Source organism: Emydura macquarii, unplaced genomic scaffold (assembly GCF_026122565.2).
Source record: "Emydura macquarii macquarii isolate MOO-44397 ecotype Brisbane River unplaced genomic scaffold, CSIRO-AGI_Emac_v2 contig_3692, whole genome shotgun sequence".
Classification (NCBI taxonomy): Eukaryota; Metazoa; Chordata; order Testudines; family Chelidae; genus Emydura; species Emydura macquarii.
Window position 1 is genome coordinate 11,941,300 of NW_027133829.1, and position 23,905 is coordinate 11,965,204.

General features: G+C 60.7%; 2 protein-coding genes across 2 annotated transcripts; both read left to right on the forward strand.

Annotated features, from left to right (window-relative positions):
• The first annotated feature begins 919 nt into the window (after positions 1–919).
• LOC137146033 (uncharacterized) lies at positions 920–3,813 on the forward strand. The gene is made up of 3 exons (XM_067537100.1): positions 920–1,395; positions 2,370–3,697; positions 3,796–3,813. Exons 1-3 carry the CDS (start codon positions 1,356–1,358, stop codon positions 3,811–3,813), a joined length of 1,386 nt encoding a protein of 461 aa, XP_067393201.1. The 5' UTR covers positions 920–1,355.
• LOC137146090 (coiled-coil domain-containing protein R3HCC1L-like) lies at positions 3,369–23,464 on the forward strand. The gene is made up of 6 exons (XM_067537225.1): positions 3,369–3,937; positions 17,072–17,247; positions 17,646–17,716; positions 18,508–18,603; positions 20,136–20,276; positions 22,814–23,464. The coding sequence occupies exons 1-6, from the start codon at positions 3,827–3,829 to the stop codon at positions 22,867–22,869; spliced, it is 651 nt and encodes a 216-aa protein (XP_067393326.1). The 5' UTR covers positions 3,369–3,826; the 3' UTR covers positions 22,870–23,464.
• The last annotated feature ends 441 nt before the right edge of the window (positions 23,465–23,905 follow it).

Here is a 23,905-nt window from a genome sequence, read left to right on the forward strand (position 1 = left end):
TGTGTGTGTGTATGTGTGTGTGTGTGAGAGAGAGAGAGAGAGAGAGAGACTCTACTTCAATTGTGTCAGGACTTCCATTATAGCCCCTGTGTTCTGTGCCCATAACTTTCTACAAATCCTCCTTTTGGGGCAGAAATTTCCCCCGTCTCTGAGCAAAGATGTGGAGGTCATGGAGAGAGGAAGGCCAGTTTGAACAAAACCCTTTCCGCCTTTCTTGAGTTCTACGAAGGAGAAGAAGAAAATAATCTTTTCCCACTAACAAAATATAAGTTGTGCTTTTGCGCACAGCACAGCTCAATTCCCCAGCAGCTGTTATAGTGCCAAGGGCTGTCAACCCGCACAGGAAACAGCTAACTTTTAACCCAGGCAGGAGGTTAGTCCTCACCGAGGAACTGGTGCTGGGCCGGGCCAGTAAATCCAAACCCTGAGCTATAAGCAATTAAAATGCACCTTCTGCAAGCACGTGTTCAAACTCCCCTTTGGTGCTTGGCTCTGTGATACCATCTGCAGGGCCACATCCCTAGCAGAACTAGTGTCTCTGCAGGAGACTCTCCTGAATATCAGTCCCAGCATCCGCGTACTCAGCAGAGCTGCCCAAGGTAGCGGGGGCCTGTTAATCGGGAGATTGGGATCATCTCTCTCACCTCAGTGACATCAATAACGGTTTCCTGCTGTTTACTCCTTAGCCCAGCCAACAGGGAGGTTTCTGGAGCCTCTTCGTCCTTGGCGCTGAGTCCCAGTGCTGGGGCCTGTTGGTGACACCTGGGTGCACTCGCTGAAGGCAGTGGGGCAGCCCCGGTGTTGTGTGGGCAGAGGCTGACACCCGAGAAGGAACTCCTGGGCCCCAGGCAGGGCAGCAGAGCTGCAGGCAGGAAACCCCTCGGACATCAAATACACGCCACGGCGCTGCTGAGACGTGGCCAGCCTGCAGCCCAGCACGCTGCTCTGGCACTGCTGCGTTTCCAGCCCCCAACGAGCCTGTCCTGCAGGGAGCTGGGCGGGACGGCCCTGCAGAGCGCAGCACTGGTGCTCTGAGCGCAGACTGGTAACCTGGCACGCACGGTCAGCGCTGGAGGCAGCCTTCCTCAGCAGCATCCAGCGAACCAGTGGCCTGAAGTGCTGAGCAGCTGGAGCTGCCACTGGGGCCTGTGACTGCTGAGTCCCCCTGAAATCAGCCCTTGGGGCTTTCGCGCTGCTGCTAACGTGACCCGCAGGTTGCGGTGCTAGCGAGTCAGGGAGCCGGGCTGGAACGTTCGCCAGGCTTCGTGCACCGTCGTGTTCCCTGCGGAGCATCCGGTGTGAGCCGTAGCGCTGCGTGTCTCAGGCAGTACGTTTACGGGGCCGGGCGGTGGTTGATGGTCAGTATTAACAGCACGGAGCAGAACCAGCCTTATGGTGTGTGTGTGTGTGTGTGTGTGTGTGTGTGTGTGTAGGTAGGTGTGTGTGTGCGTGCGTGCGTGCGTGCGTGTGCACGGCCTCGCTGTGGCAGGCGCTGCATGTGTGTGTGTGTGCGCGCACGGCCTCGTGGCAGGCATGTGTGCGTGGGTGTGTGCACACGGCCTCGTGGCAGGCGTGTGTGTGTGGGTGTGTGCACACGGCCTCGTTGTGTAAGGCGTGTGTGTGTGGGTGTGCACACTCACCGTGTCTCGCCCAGAGGCCGCACAACTGCAGGGGAGCAATGACTCTGAGCTCCCCGCCTGTGTCTGCTGGAGGCTCTGGGGCCGCTCAGGGCTGTTGGGGGCGGAAGGAGAAGTGGGGAGATGTAGCGCAGGAGGAGGGAGCACTGTGTGGCGAGTGCAGGCTAGCGGAGACGCCCGGTGACCTGCTCTCCATCAGGACAGGGGCTCTTTTGTGTGGTTGTGCCCCTTGGTGCCCGTTTCTATATGCCGGCTGTAACTGGCTCCCCCTGGCTGCACGCTCAGCATGACTTCACTCTGGGGCTGCCCCAGTGAATCCTGTGGGCAGGGCTGCCAGGGAGAGGCGGGAAGGGGAGGGATAGTTGCCTGCAGGCTCCCAGCCCGTGAGCTCTGACTGAGTGGTGGTGTGACCCAGCGTGTGGAGTTGCAGTGCCACTCACTCAACGTCATCATGGTGGAAGAGCAGCCGGGCCCAGGAGCTGCTGCTGCAGGGTGTGCGTGGGGCAGGCTGGCTCCCAGCTCCCTCCCCAGGCCCCGTTTGTCTCCAGGGTCATTTTTGGGACGGGAGGGGCCTTGGTTTCCGCCTATTCTCAAGACCCCCAACAGCCTGTGCGGCCCTGCCCCGTGGGTCGCTCCCGGCGGCCCTGCCCCGTGGGTCGCTCCCGGCGGCCCTGCCCCGTGGGTCCTGTAGCACTGTGTGGCAAGGGAATGAATGCTTTCTCTCCCTTGCAGGTGGAGGTGGCAGCATGCAGCAGGAGGGGGAGAAGAGCCGGGCCCGGCCCAGGAAGCCTGACATGGCCCTGTACGTGCCGAAAGCGCGCCGGGAGACGGCAGCCCAAGGAGCGGACGCCGCCAGTGCTGCACTGGCACTGGGGGGCCGGAGGGAGGAGGAAACGCACCGCGTGGTGCAGAAGGAGAGGCCGAGTCCCAGCGGGGGAGCCCGGGAGCACGTGGCCAGGGAGGGGAAAACAAGGAAGCGCGTGCCCCTTGGGAACAGCAGACCGGGCCGCTGTCCAGCGGAGCCCCGGAGAGCATCTGCTGGGGGCCAGGCTCAGCACTGCAGACACGACCAAAGCCACCTGGCCCCAGAGAAGCAGCAGTGTGGGGGGCCAGAAACAAACATCCACCCTCTGTCGCCCAGCCCTCAGGAGCCCCGCCAGGGCCAGGCTGTCGCTCGGCCAGGGGGCAGCGAGGAGGAGGGGCCCCGTGAGCCAGGGCTCAGGGAGTTCGGCCCGAGGTGCTGGAATTCAAGGACAGGACCTGGAACTTGTTCTCATCTGTTGGTGCAAAGGTCTAGTCCCTTGCTTGTGCCACCGCTTGGAGGTGTGGAGCACACGCAGGAGCCGGGCTGTGTGGGCCCATCGGCAGGGCCAGGCACTTCCTCCGAACCTAGCAACGACAGCTGTGATGAACCATCAGAGCAGGCAGGGGCGCGCACAGGTCGTGCGGCTGAGGGCACAGGGGCAGGTGCAGGTCGTGCGGCTGAGGGCGCAGGGGTGGGTCCGGGCGGTGTGTCTGAATGTGCAGGCAGGAGCGTCCTGGACCAGGCAGGGATGAGAGCGGGTTGCACGCCTGAGCTCCCAGAGAGGAGCACATGTAGCGTGTCTGAGTGTGCAGGCGAGAGCAGCTCAGATCAGAGTGGGGAGCGCGCAGGGAGCACGGGGGAGCTTGGAGGGGAGGCTTCCACAGACCAGCCATGTGGGAGGGCAGGCAGCATGCCTGACAGTGAGGGTGGGAACACGGCTGGTTTTCTAGAGGATAGCACGCCTGAGCATCCCGGGGGGAGAGCACACAGCACAGCTGAGAGGACGGACTCTGGCCCTGGGGCCTCGCCGGAGCCTGTGGAGGCAGCCAGAGGTAGCACACCGCTGTGTGGGGGTGAGCCGCCCCCCGGCTCGGGCGACTGTGCAGAGGAGGGGGCGCGTGGTGCACTGGGGGACACACTCAGGGTGGCAGAGCACTCGCCGGCTCGTGGCAGCAGTGAATGCAGCCGCTCGGCCGGGGCGCGGCAGCTCTTGGCCGAGAGCTTGGCTGAGGAGTTGGACTGTCCAGATGGGGTTGTGAGGACGTTGTGTGGATTGCGAGCGGATGGAGAGCCGGGGCCGGAAGGGGAGGATCCTGGTGGTGTGGCAGAAGGTGACACGTCCTGCTGGGACAGCAGCGCAGAAGCCTCTGAGAAGCCTGGTCAGATGAGTGCAGATGAAGGAGGCCAGAGCGACAGCAACGCCGCGGCGGAGGAGAGCTGGGATTCTCTGTTCAACGACGACGGAGACTGCCTGGACCAACGCCTGCTGGAGGAGGTATGTCCTTAGGGCTGAGGCCGGGAAGTGTCTGTCCCACGAGCCAGCCGCCCTCACTGCTGGTACTTGTGTATATATGCGGGTGTGTGAGTGTGACAGGGCCCGCGGGGTGTGCAGTGGGAAGGCTGGGCAGCTAAGCAAGCGTCAGGTCAGGCTGCTTTGGTGCCGACCTGCTGCTCCCATGCTGCAGGAATGGTCTGTAACTCTGATCCTGCCCGGATTCTCCCTGGTGTGAACCTCTTCCTGCCGCCCTTGTGCACAGGCGGCCACGCTCTGGCACGTGGTGGTGAAACTGCAAGGCGAATCAACGTCCCCATCAGTCAGCACTTTGTTCTGCAGCGCGTAGCCGCCTGTGGCACGCAGGGCTGCCGGCTCACTGAGGGTGCGAGTGGCCGGGGGCTCAGGAAAGGTTGACATGTTTTGGGGGCTGACAACAGCTAGAGTTACAGGAGAAAATGAAAGGTCCCAGACCTGTCTGCTGCAGGGCCAAAGACCCTGGCGTATTCTGTGGTCGCCCCACCTGCCTCTGCCGTGTCTGCGGCTGGTCACTGTGGGAGACGGGCCCGGCTGGCAATCCCTGGGTAATACGCAGTGTGGGGAAGAGTGAGGGAAATGCATTTAATTTCTAGTACATAAAGCAGGCCAGTAAAAGGTGCATGAATGCCATATACTGCAACTGCACCCTCGTGAAACAGAATTGTAATAAAGAAATAGGCTGAGACATATGGCTTCCCATTGAAAGAGCAACGTGAAGTTTCAAGGAAACGACAGCTTCTTAATCAGTTGTGGTTCATTACCATATCTTCCTGTAAGCGTGTGGCTAAATTTACTACAATGAGCTGTGGAGCGCTAGGAAAGGCACAGCTTTCCTGTCGGCTGGTGAGGAAAGTTCAGCTTTCGCTGTGAAGCTGGAAATCCATTATTACATTTTAAAGCGATAGTTTGAAACCGGTAATCTTCAGCACGACATTAATGTACCAGAGTAACAAACGGCCCTAATAGTGTTCAAATGGATGTCCAGCCTGGCTTGGAAGCATGGCTTGAACTGTGTGGATGCAGGCTGCTAAGAGCTCCTGTGAAGAACCGAAATTAACTAAACAGCTTCATTACCAAAGGGTTAGCTAATAAACCCTCCAAACTGGGATAACATCAACTGTTACAACTCCCCAGGGAGCGGCTCCAGGAAGCAGTTTCAGATTTAACACAGTTTAATTCATGTGCGTATCTGTGCCGAAGGAGTACAATCCCTCTCCGCTCCAAACCAGCCCTGCAATAGCACTTGTGACTGCCCCGAAGGTGTGAGCTAAGTGCAGTGGGGATGGGAAAGGGGGTACAAGCTATATGTCGGGGTTAGTGGGACTCGGCTGTTCAGACAGGTGTAATTTACCCACCCTGGTGGTGGAGTATCACAAATGTGTGTAGCTGTCCAGGGGCCCCACATGGAGTGCGGAGAAGGGTACACTTTACCGGGTCTGGGGGCCCGGCCCAGGCTGCAACCCCCATTACCATGAGGAAAATGGCTCCTGAGATTGTATGCACAGGCTGAGGGATTGTGGCGTGTGTGTGTGGGAGGGGCCCGTGTTACAAGTTTGTACCAGGCCTGAAAAAATGATGCTTGGGCCGTGTAGCTGTCATCCTTGCAACCCTTACGCTTTGCTTCGTCGCTGGGCTTGCCAGAACCCCACTGGCCCCTTGAATGTGGAAGTTACACTCAGGCGCTGTCTGTTGGAGCAAGTTCCACAGCTTTGCCAGTCACGCCACCACTGAATTTGTTCTAGCAATTTTATATGGAGAAGAGACTCTGGTCTGTGCTAGGAAAGGGCGTGGTGCTGCTGACGTCTGTGAATTGCAGCATTCCTGCCTGGTCTGACGTGCTGCGTGTGGAGGTGATGCTGTGCGCCCACATAACCATAGACTGCAATGTCTTTGGGCAAGGGGCAGTGTTAAGGAGAAGCAAGATTTCAGCTTAACCTCTGCCTTCCCTAGCTTCACAACCCTAGCATTGCCACCGGGCATTAGTGGGAAGTGCCTGGACCGTCCGTGGTCTGCTTTCGAAAATAAAGAACCCGTTTAGCAATGAGAAAATAACCTGCCTGTGTCGAGGGCTGGCCTGGCATGCTGCTGTGTTCCTGCTGCTTTGCTCTATCAGTTTGAAGCCAGTCCAGTTCTAGCAGCACAGGCCCCGCGTGGACTCTGTTCCCCTGAGGTAAAGGTGCTTGTATCTCTGCAGCCTGGTCCCATCAATATGCAGACTGAGTGACCCCGGTCTAAGCACCTTCGTAGCAAGATTCTGATCTCTATTAATCTGCGCTGCCTGCCGTCGTGCCTAGGAGCCCAGTCACAGACCCAGGGTCCTACTGTGCTAGGTGCTGTACAGACAATGAACAAAGATGGTCCTTTCCCCAGTGAGTTTCCAGTCACCCCATGAGACAAGTCAACAGCTGGTTACAGGCAGAGGGGTGGACAGGAGACAATGAGACAGGATTGGTCCGTGGGATGGGCGGTGGTTTCAGCACACCCGGTCCCTAACCTTGTCAAGTGTTTCCTAGGTCTCCCGGCAGTGGAGAGTTGTGAGGAGGGATTTAAGGCGGGTCGTGAGTGAGAGGCTTTGCGGATGTTCAAAAGAAGCATCTTCCAGCGAGGGGCAGCCTGGGAGAAAACACAGAGGGGCTTGTTTGAAAATGTAACAAGTGAGCAATGGAGGCTGGCTCAGTGGCCGGTCGGGGGCAGGAGTCCACCTGTGATGCTGCCGGTGTAGAATCACTGCCCAGCCGACATCAAATCGGCACAAAGACAGTGTGGCCCAGGCCTCAGTGTGTGCGTGGGGAGGGGGGGGGGGAGGTGGCAGGGACTGACTGCCTGGGCAGATGCGAGTGCGGAGCTTGCCATGAGCCAGCTCCGGAGGGTCATGCCCATCCCGGCAGTCAGGCCCGTGGGTGGTTCTGTGTGGTGGGGGCAGCTGTGTCTGGGGGCCGGATGGCTGTAATGTCAGGATGAGAGCGCACGAGCACTGTATGCGAATGGGGGGGCGGGTGGGTGAAGCTGTCCACGGGTTGCTGGACTCTGAATCTACATGGCTGAATCTACATGAATCTGGGGTTGCTGGGTGGCGGTGGAGCCGCAGGGAGGGTCTCTGGTGGATCCGTCAGCTGCATCCCTTGGCTGGGTGCTGGCTGAGCATTCTTGCCATGCCCGGGGCAGTCAGCACAGCAACCGGATTATTTTCCACAAATGTTTCCCCTGAAAGTCTCTTGGTAACTCTTGGTCCAATGGCAGCATCCCCCAATCCGAGAGCGGCTGGGCGGCGTTTCCAGAGACTCGTGCTGGCGAGGAGAGGAAGAGCGCGCTTCAGAGACTCCTTAGCCCCTCTTACTTTGCTGACTAGCCCGGTTACGGGGAAGACCTGGCTCCCCTCCGTTGGCAGGTGCCGTTGCCCGCGAGAAAGGAGCGGCTGGGCTGTGGAGTGTGTGTATCGTGGCGGAGCTGCGGGGACGCTGCAGTTCAGCTTCCATTCTCCTGAAAGTGATCATTCAGCCTTCTGTTTTTTATGCAACACGCCAGTGTGTCTGCCCAGATTCCCAGCACCTGTTCTCTGAGTAGTGCAATGTTCAGTAGTTTTCTGGGCTCCCCAAAATGTACATTTTTCTTAGGGTGATGATCCCTATCTGTGGTGCACACGTGGGAGACGCCCATGTGCCCAAAGCTGGCATTCTTTGCAAGCAGCATCCGTTGGCTGCACGTGCGCCATAGCTCTCCTCGTGCTCTGAACCGAGGGCATAAAAGGTGGTGCGGGCTGACGCCTCTCCAGTTCCCTCTTACCGCCAGGGGGCAGAGTTGGAATCCTCTGTGTCCTTGGCTCCTTTTTTCCTGGGTCACGGCTGTGAGCTGTTGGGTGTAGTTACAGGAGTTTGGGTGTTATGGCATAATTTACATAGTACAGTTAGATAGGGGGTTCCCCGTTTTCTTCCCCAGCCAGGAACATCAAAACCTGGGCTTCCTGCCCTGGCTGCTTCTCAGTGGGTGACTGACAAACATCAGTGCTGCCTCCAGTGCCTGGGTGAAGCTCCTATTTCTGCCAAGTGCAGCACTCCTGTGGGTCAGGAACTGAGACCAGAAAACATCTCAGGGAGCAGGCGATGAAGCCCCTGTCAGATCTGGGCCGGGGACCCCTCTCTGTACATCAGTCGCACTGAGCGGACAGTGCCCTTCCGCGCCCGAGCTGGGAATGGAGGTGCAAAGTGTCATGCCTAAGGAGGAGGCTTCACATGCGAGTTAACAACTTAGGCCTGAGTTAATCTTCTCTCCAGGAGACGGAGGCACGTAAAGGTATGGAACTGGTGGTTCCAACGTCAGCTTCGATGGTGAAGGCTTGGGATAAACAACTCTTGGTGCTCTCATCCACTTCTAGAGCCAATGTGGGATCCCAGGGCAATCCGAGACCTGCATCTCCATGGAAGACATCTGCTCTTTTTTATCCGTCTCGCCTCTCCTGTCGAGACAGTCTCTATACCAGGATGTTGATACACTAGAGGAAGACACGATCCTGATGAGGCAGAGTCATTCTCTCATCCTAGCCAGCAATCTTGAGGCACAATCATTGGTACTGTCCGTTCTGCTGGAGATAAGGGATCCGGCTTTCTCTTCCGAGGAGTCTGAGGCCCCGCATGAGTCTTTGTGGCAGCGGGCTGAGCTGACACGAGACAGGAACCCCATACAATCGGGGTTCTGACCAGATATGCTTGGCCAAGCGACAGGTGGTACCCTGTCCCACGAGGCCTGCCTCTTACCAGTTCATCCATCCCACTGAAAATATTTGGGGTCATAGGAGCCCTATCCTAGGCACCCTGGATCAGGTCCTGTTTGCCATCACCTGGACACCTATACCCAGCCTCATCAGAACATTTGGAAGGGGAAGGTCAGCCATCGCATAGCCCTATCAGCAGCATGTTTACTGGGGTGCAGAACTCCCCAGTGGACTGCCTGAGCAGACGTTTTCTGCAAATCATGAATGGGAGAGTCACTTAGTTCTTCGCCTAATGGGGAATGCCGGTGTGGGACCTTTTTCACCTCATGGGGGACAGGAAACTTCCTTGGTACTGCTCCAGAGCAGCCCTGGGCAAGGGCTCGGTGGGAGATGTCCCTCTGGTATGATGGAAGAGTCGTCAGAGGATGCCTTCCCTCGCATCCCATTGATACCACAAGTTCTGTGGACGATCCGCCAAGACAGAGCTCGAGTCCCCCTGATTGCGCCCAACTGGCTGTGCCTGTTCTGGTTTACAGATCTGCTGAGTCTCTCCGTTCACCCTCCCATGAGCCACGTGCAGGACCTTCTAACAGAGCACAAGGGCAATCGAAGCACCCCAGTCCAGAACTGCTGCAACTCGGGGGCCTGGTATTTGGATGGGCATCGGAAATAGAGCGCTCGCGCTCTGCGGGTGCCATTCATCCCCCACCACAGCAGAAAGGACTCTAAGGGGAGCAGATATTCAGCAAAATGGAAGCATTTCTCTCTTGGGCCACCAACACAACTTGTCTCCAGAATCCTCCAGGATCCCTGCTATCCTAGAGTATCTGCTTACCCTGAAGTCTTTGGACCTTGTGCTCAGCTCTGTGAGAGTGCATTTAGCAGCGATCAGCGCTTTCCATCCTTTGGTGGATAACAATATGCTCTTCATACACTTGTCACAACTAGATTTCTGAAGGGCATTCTCCGGTCCTTCCCACCACGGGTGAAGTTCACGCCAGTTTTGTTCTAGCCTCACTCCCTAAACCCCTCCTGTGAGCTTCTCCCCACCTACCCTATGGCCCTTCTGCCCATGATGATGGCCTTTCTAATAGCCCTATCGTCAGCCAAAGGAGTCGGTGAGCTGGGAGCGTTCACAGCGGACCCACCGTACACGATCTTCCACAAAGAGAAGGTGGTCTTACGACCCCACCCCTGCTTCATTCCTACAGTAGTTTCTGAGTTTCATAGGAGTCAGGTTTTTTTTCTAAAACCACATGGCTCAGACAAAGTGGTGGCTGCATTCTCTGGGCATCTGAAGGGCTTTGGCCTTTTAATCTGCAAAGAACAAAGGACGATAGAAAGACACTTAAACGACTTGTTTCTGTGGCAGGGCAACCAAGGGGTTGAGTTATATCAGCGCAGAGACTTTCAAAGTGGATCTCGGATTGCATCGCCCTTTGCTACCAACTAGCTCACGTTCCCCTCATTTTGCTACGTCCGTGGCATTGCTGGGAGCCGCACCCCTCCGAGAGATGTGTAGGCAGCTACCTGGAGCTCTGTGCATACCTTCATGAGCCATTATGCTCTGGTCCAGTCATCCGCTGTCCTGCAGTCGGCTGTTACCTCAGTGCCTTGCTCCGCCTCTGTCTGCCTACTGTTTGTTCATCTCCCGGCTGTGGAATCCACACTGGGGCCAGCACCTGAAGAAGAAATGGCAGTTACTTACCTGCAAGTGGCGGTTCTTCGAGATGTGTGCTCCCTAGCTGGATTCTGCTACCCGCCCTCCACCCCCTCTGCTGTGGTAAGAATGGGACACCGGAGAGTCCTCAGCCTGCATCACCTGTTCGGAGCCTGAGGAGACCTATGGTGCATGTACAGGCCAACGGCCCTGCTTCCAGTGCTTCCAGGGACTCCGGGGCTGGTGCGCATGCGTATCCCATGTGGAATGCAGCTAGGGAGCACCCATCTCCAGAACCACCATTTCTGAGCCTCCTGTTTCTCCGGGCTCTTGGTTCTTAAACTCCCAGCTGCAGAAAGCCAGCAGCACGCGCGGAGAGGACGGGGGGTCTCTGGAGTTATGGTGCTAGCGTTAATTAACAAGAATATTATTCGTGTTCTTCGTCAGAAGCAAATCTTCTGCGCTGAGAGAGCCTACAGAGAACAAGATTTATGGTGTTCTGCATGGAGAAGGGACCTCGGAGAGCGGAGGGCTCTTTGATCTAGCAGGAAAAGGCAGCGTGAGATCCAATGGTTGGAAGCTGAAGCCAGACGATTCAGACTAGACCTGTTTAACAGTGAGGGGAATTACCCATTGGAACAGCTCACCTAGCACAGGTAGATTTTCCGCCACTTGGAGAATCTAAATCAAGACTGGGCGTCTCTTTCTGAAGCTCTGCTCTAGCTGAACCAGGAGCTCTGGGCTGGAGGCAGGAATCACTGGGAGGGTCTCTGGCCTGTGCTCTGCGAGAGGTCAGACTGGATGGTCAGAGCAGTCCCTTCTGGCCTTGGTCAGTATGAATCAGAGCATGCGAGAGGTGATGAGGGGGTGCAAGTGGCTTCGTAGTGGAAGGGGAGCTGCACCTTTAGCAGCAGTGTTTGCTGCCACAACTGTCACGTTTGTAGGCTTAGGGACGGGTGCTTCCAGCGCTCGGGATGCTGGGTGAGGGGCAGGCACTGAGAAGCAGATCTGGCCTGGACCAAGAGAGTATTTGGGAGGAGTAGGAGTCGGGGGAGATGGAAACGGGCATGGCTTTCTGCTCTCCCCCGGGTTTCAGTGCTCTCAGAAGTGCTGCACTTGCTTGTGGGAATGGGCCTTCCTTCAACTGTCTGATTTCTCTGCCTGGTGTCTTGGCAAGTGATCGGGATGTCGGTAACAGCTCGGCTAAATCTTTAGAGAGCACTGAGCCGTGACAGACTTTGATTCCTGCATTCCCCTGACTCGCAGCTGTCCGTGCGCTGAACCCTTCCCAGGACCAGGCAGCTATCGAACGGTAGCAATCACTGGGGAACCGGCTCTGAATTAAAGGCGAAAGGCGACATGAAAGCGGCACAGTTACCGTAAGTTCTCACAGCCGGGCAGTGCCAGCATCAAAGGGGACCATGTGTGTTTGCATCACTGATGTTCTCTTAATTTCTATGCTTTCTCACTACTGGGCATTTTTCCTGAAGCCTTAAGCACTGGCCTGTCTTAGGAGAACCGGGGGCCTGTGCCGCTGTGTGTTTGTGACTGCCTGGCGGGCGCGGGCAGGCTCTGCTGTGCAGAATTCACTTGACGTGGCTTTTGCATTACCAAGAGAGAGGCGGGAAAAGCCGTGTGGCTTGCAGCCCCTGGAGCAGAGGTGGCCCGGAGCTGGGGGCTTGTTAGCAGAGTGCACACGTCCAGGGAGATGTGGATAGCTGAGCTGTCTAGTGCAGGAGCAGTGCCAGCCTGAGGGCCCGGCTCTGACATGCATAAAAAGAAGCAGCCCTGTGTCTAATGTGGAGGTGTGGCCTGTGGAGACTACAGCTCCCAGCATGCACTATGGCCTGGCTGAACACTGCATGTTGGGGGGGGGGGGGCAGGGCCCCCCTCTCTCTGGGCAGCTCGCTCTCTTGGGTTGAGCATTACTGGGGGCTGCAGCGGCCGGGCTGGCACATGGAGGATTGGGCCAAAAGAAATCTAATGAGGTTCAACAAGGACAAGTGCAGAGTCCTCCACTTAGGAAGGAAGAATCCCATGCACAGCTATAGACTGGGGACCGACGAGCTGGGCAGCAGCTCTGCAGAAAAGGACCTGGGGGTAACGGTGGATAAAAAGCTGGATATGAGTCAGCAGTGTGCCCTGGTTGTCAAGAAGGCTAATGGCATATTGGGCTGCATTAGGAGGTGCATTGCCAGCAGGTCACGGGAAGTGATTATTCCCCTCTATTCGGCATTGGTGAGGCCGCATTTAGAATATTGTGTCCAGTTTTGGGCCCCCCACTACAAAAAGGATGTGGACAAGTTGGAGAGAGTGCAGCGGAGGGCAACCAAAATGATTAGGGGCTGGAGCATAGGACTTATGAGGAGAGGCTGAGGGAACTGGGCTTGTTTAGTCTGCAAAAGAGAAGAGTGAGGGGGGATTTGATAGCGGCCTTTAACTACCTGAAAGGGGGTTCCAGGGAGGATGGGGCTAGGCTGTTCTCGGTGGTGGCAGATGACCGAACAAGGAGCAATGGTCTCAAGTTGCAGGGCGGGAGGTCTAAGTTGGACATTAGGAAAAAGTTTTTCCCTAGGAGGGTGGTGAAGCACTGGAATGGGTTACTAGGGAGGTGGTGGAATCTCCATCCTTAGAGGTTTTTAAGATGAGGCTTGACAAAGCCCTGGTTGGGATGATATAGCTGAGGTTAGTCCTGCTTTGAGCAGGGGGTTGGACTAGATGACCTCCTGAGGTCCCTTCCAACTCTAATATTCTATGATTCTATGATTCTATGTGGGCCAAAGGTGCTAACGTGGCCCTGTCACTGGCCAGTGTGAAACCGTTTAAATGGGGTTTGGGACTCGGACGTCTCAGCCTGCTTGGCGCCATGGCCAGCGCGCCGTCCAGTGTCCTTTTCACCTCGTGTTGAAGAGACGGAGAAGGGGGGAAACATTAAAGGATGAAGTCAGGCTTTCCTTTTATTGACAGCCCTTGTTCCTTCCCTTTAGCTGGCCAGGGTCTGTAGAAGGAGACCCACCCCGTGTTTGCCAGGCTCTTCGGTGGTAATCACAGAAATGTAGGACTCGAAGAGACCTCGCTGGGTCGTCTAATCCAGTCCCCTGCACTCAGGGCAGGACTAAGGAATAACTCGACCATCCCTGACCGGGCTTGTCTAACCTGCTCTTAAAAACCTCCAGTGACAGGGCTCCACAATCTCCGCAGGCCATTTGTTCCGGTCTTTAACCGCCCTGACAGTCAGGAAGTTTTTCCTAATGTCCAACCTAAGCCGCCCGGAACGGTCCTTGGGGAGAAGGTTGCGTTTGGCTGGGGCTGTGGTTGCTGCTGTTAAAGTCTGATCCTAGAACACACGAGGGGAAAGAAAATCCCAGCCAAGAAAGAATGCAGCTTGTCTCTGCTGCCGACCTGCACTTTCAGTCTGACTTCTGAAAAGCACAGGCAGGCCCAGCCCCTCTGAGACCGGGCACACCTGTACCAGCACTGGGCTGTCCTGGGCATTGCTTTTAGCTGTCGCTCTGGTGACAGCTCACAGCAGTGTTGTAAAATGTGCCGCCTTGGTCGGCTGCGCCCAATAATTATTGAGCAGAAGGAAAAGGGAGCTAAGAAAGGAGAAATACGGTGGGGAAGGAGAAGGACCCAGGGGAGCAGAGCTGCCAGCTCAGCTGGTGGTTGGGGTATAGCTGGAGCCAGGGGAGGTGCTGATGTCAGCTGGCTCCCTGGCTTGGCCCAGTTTGGTCAGGACCCCTCTCAGGCCCAGGGATGTTACGTTCGACCCACAGGAGATGGTGGGGGTGGCAGCCGTGATGGCAGGGTTTGCTCCTTCACCTGCTTTCTGTCAGCCAGCACTGCAGGAGTCAGGGGAGTGGTGGGTGGAATAGCCCAGCCCCTCGGTGGCTTGTCCACCTGTTAGACCTAATGTCCAGCACAGCCGTTTTGGTCGATTGACCGGTCCCACACTCCTCGGTCACCAGGCATGACCCTAGCACAGCCCTGGGGTCTAGCCGGAGGCCCTGTTTGCACAAACTCCGTCCGTCTGCCTCCTGTTTGCACCTTGCCCAGCTGTGTGCAGCTGTCAGTTACCGACACTCCCCACTCCTGACAGCGGAGCTCACAGCTGGGGGGGGGCGTCGGCCCAGCTGTTGCATCAGGCCCTTGGCTGCCCGCTGGTCAGGCACAGGGAGCCGTGGCGCTGTCAGGGTGATGCTGACTCTCCTGGCAGCTCTGTCAGCCTCCGCCATGGGGACAAGCCTGGTGAATGCTGCCGTGCCAGATCCCCTTCCTGGAGTCCAGCCCTGAGCAGTGTGCTCAGGAGCAGCCCCCTCGGGCCCCTGCTAGGACTGGTTTGCCTGGGTTTGCCCAGCAGCCGGTGTCCCTGGGCCAGCCAGACGGTGCTGGAAGCTGGAGAAGGCTGCCCTCTTGGTGCAGGGGCACTAGCTGGTGATTCGGGGGAATGGCAGCAGAGTTACTCCAGCGATAAGCAAGCGGCTGCCCAAAGCGCAGGGGCCAGGCTCGGTCTCCAGCATTCGCAGGCGGTGTTGCTGCTTGCATCAGCCTGGAGGCAGAGGGGCCTGCAAGTGGCACGGTTTGGCTGCGGGCTGGGCTGGAGAGCTCGCAGAGCGCTGGCGTGCCGGGTTGAGTTAGCCTGCCAGCAGGGCCAGGGCTTGGCAGGCCTGTCTCCGTAATCTCTCTCTGCCCTCTCCGCCACTCGCTGCTTTGGGAAGGTCCCGCGGGGATTGCTCTCCTTGGGCTCTGGAAACGGGCTAACCCAAGTGCTCCGCTGCCTGAAGCGGCTGCCCAGGGCCTGATCCGGCCTGCGCCACACATCACAATTTTTCCCCTGAAGCCACTGGCAACAGAATCCCAGTCCCTTGCAGAATTGGCCCCTCAGATGCCGGCCCGGCCCGAATGCTCCCAGGGAATGCAGGGCTGGCCCGGGCCAGCTGTGCTCTGAGCTAGCCTGGGCGGGTCCCACGTGCTTCATCGCCAGCGCCCGGCCTCTCTGCCAGCACCCCCTTGCCTGCCTCGAATCCACCCTTCCTGGAACGCTGGCTGCGTTAACACTTGCTGGCCGGGCTGTATAGCCTCTCACCTTCCACCACAGCGTGTTCTCGCAACGTGCCTGGGTTATCGACGCCCCTGTGTTGCCCCTGCCGTGCGCACCTCGGGCCTGGCCTGCTGTGGACAGGCGGGAGCTGCAGTGAGTCTCTAGTAAGTGGCTGCTTTGTGTGTGCCCGGGAGCCATGGCTTGACAGGAACTGTACAGTTGCTCGGAGCCGAGGGACTCTTTGGCGCGCCTGCCACCGGCCAGACCTGCCCCGCCCCGGCCCCCTGGCGGGGCTGAGCTGTGGGGGGCAGCTCTGGGTCTGCATGGTGCCTGGAGCGCCATCAGCTGAGCCTGCAGAGCGGGGTGGAGGCTCAGTGGGGGGTGCTGTCCCCTGGGGGGTGCTGACCCACGGCCACAGCACAGTGCGATGGGTGCGGTGCAGCGGGGGGTGTGTCGCGGGTGCTCACCCCCGTGGGAGTCACGGGTCGTTTGGATGAGGGGTAGGACTAAGCTCCAGACCACTTGCGCTATTAACGAGCCCAGGGCCCTGCTCCAGAGACAGGCGTTGACCGCAGCGTCCTGGCTGCACCCTGGCGCTGGGAATCCTTTGCCCTCTGCACACCCCCTGGGCTGGCTGGAGCCAGTGTCCCCTGGCTGGGAAAGCTCTGTGGGGAGGTGGTTGGCCCGCGTCGGGGCTGGGTCTCAGCAGGTAGGCAGAGTGCACTGGTTCCTGTCCTGCCCAGCGGTTGTGCTGTGCCCTGCGTCACCCCCGGAGCGGGACCCGATCCCCTGCACAGCGTGGGGCTCTGTAAAGGGCCGGGGGGCTTAGGGCCAGCGCGCTGAGTGAGCAGCTGCTGTGGTTAGGGTTCAGTGCCAGCCTGTCTCCGTGCGGGGAGCCCAGGCAGGGCGTCAGACAAGAGCCTCTCAGAGCTGTCTGCTGCGCCGTTCCCAGCAAAAACGCAGGCTGCTGGGTGCAAACGGGACGTGCTGTGGGGAGCGGGAGTGGCCAGGGCAGAGCCCGGACTGGCTGAGAGGTTCTTTTGTCTCTGGGGTGGAGGCGCGGGGTGGCGGTGGACCCACTGGAGGGCGACCCCTTCCGTAATGTGGGACGGGGCAGCCTTGCTCCCACACCCAAGCAGTGCGCGGTCCCTAGGCTCAGCACACATCCCGTCAGTCAGCCACTGCTGGGCCGTTGGGGCCGCTTTCCCTCTCCAAAGCTGCAGCGGCCCAGACCCTGCCTCCCTGGGGCCTGCGAAGGAGCAGTGCGCCCGCCCTGACCGGCATGAGAGGGGTCCCCAGGCAGCTCCACTCGCGTCCTCTCCCAGCAGCCCAGGCACCGGCTGTGGCTGTGCCCTGCCCCTGGGCGCAAGTGCGTGGCCCGGGCCCCAGCAGAACAGCCAAGGGAGATTTGCAATGGAAAAGGCCCAGGCGCAGTGCCAGGCCTGATCGATCGCTCCCCGCGTACCCCCAGCCGTTAATCCATCTCCGAGCCGGGCCCAGAGCTCGCCCATCCATCACTGCTCGCGTGCACTGCACGGGCCCTGCAGCCAGGAGGGTGCGAGGATCACGTGGCTGGGCTGAAATGGGCTGCAGCCAGGAGGGTCACGCGCTGTCACGCTGGGCAGGGCTGCTCGGGGGTGCCCATCCTGCGTGCGAGGGGGGTGCTCACCGCCCTGTGTGTCCCCCCAGCTGTCGGGTGTGGATAAGCCCAGGAGCAGCCTGCAGGAGCCCCGCTTTGACTACTACGGCTGGCAGGCTGCGGAGCCGGACCTGAGCGACTCGGAGCTGCCCCACGTCATCGAGATCTACGACTTCCCGCAGGACTTCGGCACCGCAGACCTGCTGCGCGTCTTCTGCAGCTACCAGTGAGTCTCCCGGCCGGAGCCCCGGCCCTGCGCCTGCTGGGCCCTCCGCGGGCGCTGGCTCCCTCCCCTCCCAGCCCTGCTCCTGTCTGTGCCCCGGCCCAGCCTGCACGCTCGATCTCCTGAGCCCAGGCTCTGCTCTGCTCCGCTCCTTGGCCCTGAGCGGCCTGCGAGCTGCTCGCACCTGCAGGAATTCCTTTGCCAGAATTCACACTGGGCTCTGGGTGGAGGCCATCGCTCCCCGCCCCCCCCCCCCCCCGACCGAGCCCCTTCCTCTCCCCTCCGCAGTGTGAGCCCTCCCCCGCAGCACTCCAGCCGTGTGCAGCCCCTCCCCAGGGCAGGTGGTGCCCTCCTGCCCCAGCTCCTGCCAGCGCTGCATGTTTTCTCACCATCCTTGGCAGGAAGAAAGGCTTCGACATCAAATGGGTGGATGACACGCACGCGCTGGGCATCTTCTCCAGCCCCGTCGCAGGTACGTGTGCCTCCAGCGCATGGCACGGCTGCGGGATTCCTGCAGGCAGCCCTGGCCCTGGCAGTGCCTGGGGGTGGGTGCAGCAGTGGGGCCCCTGGGGGACAGCCCTGGCCCTGGCAGTGCCCGGGGGGCAGGTGCAGCTGTGGGGCCCAAGGGTAACATCCTGCCTGTTGCCAGTGTCCTGACTGGAGTCTCTGTGGAAGGAAGAGCCTGGGTGAGATGAGCCTCAGCCCCCGTGCCGTGGGGTGGTGCTGTGGGGTGCTGGGGTGGTGCTGTGCTCTGTGTGCTGGCCACGGGGCCTGGCTGCCTGGCCGGGGGCTCCCGCTGGGACGGGCGTGGCTGCAGATCAGTGACTGGCTGACAGACGGGTGATGCTGCTGTTTGCCCGGCGCCGTGTCCCCTGCCTGCCGCGGGGGAGGCTGTCGGCACGTGGCTGTCGTGGCGGCTGAGCCTCGCCGCTGGTCCCGGGGGTTGTTCTTGGGGCGGAGCCAGGGCTGTCCCTGGGGCGTTGCTGCTGCCTGTGCAGGCGGGTGGCCGAGCGCTAACGCCCATGGGCAGCTGGCTCCAGGTGCTTCTATCCCGGTGGGACCAGGCCACGATTCCCAGAGTGCCTGGCGCAGCGGGGGGTGGCAGGGGCCCACGGGGTCCGTCAGCAGCGAGGCTGGAAGCTGCAGTGGTGATGGCAGCTGGGAGCTTGGAAAGCCCTTTGCTCCCGGGGCCGGTTCTCAGGGCCTGCCCAGCAGGCGGAATTGCCCTGCCCTGACTCTCCCTCACCCGCCCTCTTCCTGCAGCGCGCGACGCCCTGAGCAGCCGGCACGTGATGGTGAAGACCCGGCCCCTGGCGCAGGGCACGAGAGCGGCCAAGGCCAAAGCCAGGGCTTGTGCTGGTGAGTGCAGAGTGCCCCGCCCCAGCCCTGGCGCCAGGAACATTCAGCACGTGGGGACGCTGCTGCTAATTCACCTGGGTGGGGCAGCGCCAGCCCCTTCTACAGCGGGTGAGGGAAGCCCGGAGTGGGGCACAGGCTGGCCCAGGCTGTGCTCAGAGCCCCCTCCTCCCTGCGGGGTTGTGGTGCCTGGGACCGGCCATGCGTGCCAGTGGTGGGTTCGGCTCACTGGCCCGGCACGGGGAGGGTACTGCCACATGGCTCAGAGCAGGCAGGTGCCCCCAGGGTGGGCAGGGTTCAGCTCATCGACACTAGGGAGCTGTGACCCATCCGTGCCCAGGGCAGCCACCTGATAATGCCAAGGTCAGGGCAGGCTGCAAAAGGAGAGCAGATTCTCCACGCGCTGGTGGGTGACACTGAAGCCCGGCTTCCCAACCAGCCACAAACTGCTTCTGATTACCCCACACTGGATATCAAGAAGCCGGTACACAAATGCCCACAGCCCCCTTTACTGCATTCCAGCTCCAGGCTCCCAAATCAGCACCAGGTCCAGTAAAGAGACCAGTTGTTTAAACTCTCTGCTCTTTACTAAAAAGGTTCTCTCTGACCCCAAGGGGTCAGCCACAGCACCAGAGCAATGTAAATTTGGATCTTACCCAAAATCCCACGCTGCCAGCCAATCCTTTAGTAACTAAACTTAAGGTTTATTGTAAAAAGAAAGAAACAAACCATGAGAGAAATGTTAAAGGGTCAGAGCAAATCAGATACATACAAATGATTAAAAGTCCATTTACATCAGGTTTCTGGAAGAAATGTGGATTTGCAGGCTTGTATAGTTCCCTCTGGTACACATCCAGTACCTGGATGGGTCTAAGTCCTTCGGTTCAGTTGCAAAGTGAATTGATCCAGAGGTAGGTGTGTGTCTGCAGACTGGACAGGAGCATAGACAAAATGGATTCTGTGGTTTGATCTCATAAACCCTCTGTCCCGGGCCATGCGGCCTGTGGACAGTCACAAGACCCAAACTGGAGTCCGGAGTCACATGGGCCGACCCTGATACTCTTCAGGTGTGCTTGGGCCCCTCCCATCTGTGAGTGTCTTAATGGGCCATTAAGCAGGCTATTGTCTTGCCACCTCTGTCTGGGGTGTGTCCCAGCCAGCCCAAATTGACATACAGAAATAGCAATACAGCCATAACTTTCATTTCACATATAATACATGATCACAAGTATTATCATCTTACTCAGCACGATATATCCCTTCTAACAGTGCCTGACATGATGGATCTCACACGCATTATCGTGATTCTGCCATACTGATGTCACACAATATACTAAATGCCCCCCCACTCAAGCCAGCCCGCATGACAGGGGCTACCACAGAACAGGCCCGGTGCTGCCCCGTCAGCTGTGGGGGGGAGCCCAGTGTAGATGGGGCCCTGGCAGCTGCCAGCGATCCCACGGGCCGGGTGCCGTCACGTCCAGGCTGCCGGCCCTGGGGTGCTCTGTGCGCAGCGATGACTGTCCTCTCTGCAGACTGCCTCCAGCCGGTGAAGGAGCGCCCGGAGACCTCTGCGGCCCTGGCCAGGCGGCTGGTGATCGGAGCCCTCGGGGTGCGGAGCAACCAGACCCGAGCCGACCGCGAGGCTGAGCGCAAGAAGCTGCAGGAGGCCAGAGGTTGGCTCCAATCTTCTGCTTTTCTGCCCCCCACCTGGCCCCGCAGCCTGGGCCGCCCTGCCCTGCCCTCGGGCACTGGGGCGGGCGTGTCGGTGCAGCCGGGCGTTCGGGGGTCTCCTGCCTGCACCGCGCTGCCCAGCTCTGGGTGTCGCTACCCGTGCGGGGAGAACCCGGCCCTGCCTCATTCTGCTGGGAGCTGACAGGCAGGCTGGCTCAGTGAGCGTAACCGTGCAGCAATGCCCAGGCTGCCCTGCAGCCGCCCCGCGTGGCTCTGGGATCCTGGCAGCTGTTGCCAGCCAGCGGGTCTGGCTGGGTCTGGGCGTGAGTGGGAGAGCCCTCGGGGAGCCTGCACGGCCGGCAGCCATGCTACCGTTCAGTGCTCTGCCCGCCGGGCAGCCCTGCCACAAGGGGCACTGCCGGGCAGGAGCTAACCCTGGCGTTCTGCCCGAATCCCCTCTGGGGAAAGTAAATCCCTGCCGTTGGTGTGGGGCTGCCCCACGCCGCGGGGGCTGCATCGCGGGGGCTGGTGCAGTGCGAGCAGCGCGGCCGGTGAAAGGTGCAGCATGGAGGTGCCGTGCTGCACGGCCTAGATGGCAGTTTGGGGGAGCTGAGTCCGCTCCGCCCTGGCCCTTGGCCGCTCTGGGAGTTGGGCAGGCAGCCCCGGCCAGCGGAGCCCCACAACCAGCCCCTGCCCCCCAGCTCTGCTTGGACCTGGGGCGCCCTGGCACGTCCCACGCTGCGCTGTCGGTGCTTGGCGCCCTGGGGGGTGCTCCATGCCCACCTCATGCTTGGCAGAGCTCCGTGCTGTCGGGTTGTGTCCCAGGCTCTGGACAGACGCTGCCCACGTGGCTGGTCCGGGCACTCTCCTTCTCACAGGGGGGGCCTTCCCCCGACTCATGGGCCACTGTGCTGTAGAGTCCGCGGGGCCTGGCTCCTAGCCCCGGGCTAGCCCGCGGGGGCCATGGACTGGTGCCTCACAGAGCAGAGCACGAGGAAGCCAGGAACGAAATCCCAAGTCCTGCCTCGCGTACCCCAGCAGGGTATTTGGCAAGTCCCTGGGGGGTGGCGCTTCCAGCTCCCTGCCACGAACTGGCCATGCCCGCCCTGGGGGGCACTCTCCTGCCCTCCCCCCCCTTGCGGCTCATCCTGCTCCACTCCCTGCCCTCCCCCTCCCAATTCCACACGGCCCGTCTGGCTCCTTTCTGCCCTGCCCTGCCTGTCACTGAGGCGCTGTGTGCTGGGAGGGGTTCCCCTTGCACTGAGGATGGGGGTCTCGGTGCCAGGCTGTGCCGTGGGGCGCTCGCAGCCCCTGCCCATTTAGTGCCATGTGGGGCTGGGCCCTGCAGTGTCCCCGTGCCCTGGCCCCGCTCAGCCCTCGGGCACTGGGCGTTAGCCATGGCTGGGGGCTCTGACGGGGTGTGCAGGCAGCTCTGGGAAGGGGGGTGAGGCCTCGGGCCGTCCGCGAGCTTCTCCATCCAGGCCTGCCCCGATCCCTCGCCTGCACCTGCCTTCGGCTCCACAGTTTGCAGCCCCTCTCGCTGCCCCAGGGCAGCCCCGGCTCTCGGGCAGTCTGTGGGCAGAGCTCCGCTCCCCACGTGGGGCTTTGCCCTTTGCCATGGGGCTGGCTGATGGCCGCTTTACTGCAGCCCCCCCGGCTGTCAGTGCGCCCGGCCCTCTCTGGCAGGCTCAGCAGCTGGCTCGCGGCCGTTCAGCTGCACCGCCAGATAACCGGTGATGGAGCGAGCCGGGCGGGCCAGGGAGCCTTGGAAACCGGCTCGCGTGTCATGAGGTGACAGTGAATTTCCAGAGCGTGTCTGTCTGTCTGTCTGGCACGAGCGGGGAAAGGGCCATGGCCACAGGGGCTGGAGATTAGGCCTCCCCTGCCCGCTGCCTCCGGCGAGAGCACTCGGCCCGTGCTGTCCTGCGCCCCCTCGTCGGGCGGGGTCAGTGCTCACTGGGGGGCTGTGGGGGGGCAGGACCCTGCTACACTCATCCAGGGTGTGACGGGGCAGCTGGCCTCCCTACTGCTCCCCCACCAGGAGAGGGACCCCCAGCGGGCAGGGGCAGAGGGGCAGGAAAAGCCCGGAGCTGAGCAGAGAATGCCCATTCCTCTGGGTCCGCCCCACTGCCCCTGGTGGGAATGGCTGACTGAGGAGGGGCCCCTCGTGCCCGCTGCCTGCCCTGCAGGCACTGTGGGCATCTCCCCTCCTGCCGCGGGCGGCAGGGGTCAGCTCGTGCCACTAGGTGGAGACGAGGAGCATTCACTGTGGGGCGCCCGCCAGCCCCACCGGCTTGAGCCCCCCCGGGGGAGGGCGGGCAAGGGAGCCGCTCACACGTGGCGGGGGGAGGGCAGATGGCTCTGAGCTCCCAGGCCCCATTGCCCTGCCCTCTGCCTTGTTGCTCTCAGCCCCGAGTGCGGCCGGGCCGTCCAGGGGATAGCATGGAGGGGGGGGGCAGCCAGGGCAGGAGGTCCTTGCTCGGTACCCGGGGCCCAGCTCCCTGGGCCAGGCTTCACGCTCCCTCCCTTGTCTCTGCAGAGAGAAAGCGCCTGGAGAACAAGCAGCGGGAGGACATCTGGGAAGGCCGGGACTGAGCCAGGGCTGCAGCGTGCAGGAGACTGGGGCGCCCTGGGCGGCTGGCGGGCGCTTGGCTGGGGGTGGCACTGCAGTGCCATGGGATGGGATTCAGAGGCCGGCGCAGCCAGAGCCAGCTGCAGCTCCCCAGGCTGGCAGGGCTGTTGGCGAGGGGGAGGGGAGAGGGCCCAGCCGGAGCCTGGCTTGGGGGAGCAGAGGGGGCTTGTTGACGAAATGCAGCAGCTGTTTGTATTGGGACCCTTGCAGGCCCTGCCGCCGGCTCCGTGCGCCCGGGGGGCACGGACCCTTCCCTGGCTTTTGGCGACCCGGGTGCACAGGGAGTCGGCACCGATGCTGGGCTGGGGTAGCGGCCGCTCAGCTGCGAGGCGGGCGGTTGTGCCTACGCCTGGCACTGCCTGAGCTGCATTTGTGCTGGGTAAATGCTGCCCTGACAGGCGGGCTGCCGCTGGTCGGTTGCTGCTGGGCGTGCGGCCTCCAAGCTGGCAGCGTCTGTGGCCCAGCTCGCTCTAGGGGGGCGACCCCCTTGCTGGTTGCAGCAGCCTGGGCAGAGCAAACAGCCAAGAGCAGCGAGAAGGGATTGCCCGGGACTCTGCAGGCCCTGCCCACCTGTGCCGCGCCGTGCCAGGCCGAGCCACTGCAGCCTGGGGAGTGCCAAGCGCAGGGGCCTGGTGAATCCATGGCAGATAAGATTTACTAGGCTTTATTTTGCTATTAAATTCCCTTTATTTTACACTGCCCAGAGGCTCTAGTTACCACTTACAACCTTTGCGATGGAGTGGGGGGGGGGGGGCGGGGCGGAGGGAGCTGGAGTCCCTTGTAGCTGCATGTGTCAGCGCCTGGGGGGCTGTGTGGGACAGGGGCAGAATCGCAGGAGCGAGTGGGGCACGGCTCCACGACCCGCTTCCAGCGGCACCGCTGCGGCTCTGACGTAACCACGCCAAGGCCACGGGAGCATGAGTGCCCGCCGGCCACCCTGCCCTGGTAGTGACGTCCTGCCACCAGCCATGGCCGCGCCGGTGCGTGGGGCGATGGCAC

Bases quoted from the DNA above. Each gene is read 5' to 3' on its own strand.
- LOC137146090 (XM_067537225.1), top strand. From the start codon at position 3,827: ATGAGTGCAGATGAAGGAGGCCAGAGCGACAGCAACGCCGCGGCGGAG. The intron at 3,938-17,071 runs GTATGTCCTTAG...GTGTCCCCCCAG, and splicing joins ACCAACGCCTGCTGGAGGAG to CTGTCGGGTGTGGATAAGCC. The intron at 17,717-18,507 runs GTACGTGTGCCT...CTCTTCCTGCAG, and splicing joins CTTCTCCAGCCCCGTCGCAG to CGCGCGACGCCCTGAGCAGC.
- LOC137146033 (XM_067537100.1), top strand. From the start codon at position 1,356: ATGGTCAGTATTAACAGCACGGAGCAGAACCAGCCTTATG. The intron at 1,396-2,369 runs GTGTGTGTGTGT...TCTCCCTTGCAG, and splicing joins GGAGCAGAACCAGCCTTATG to GTGGAGGTGGCAGCATGCAG.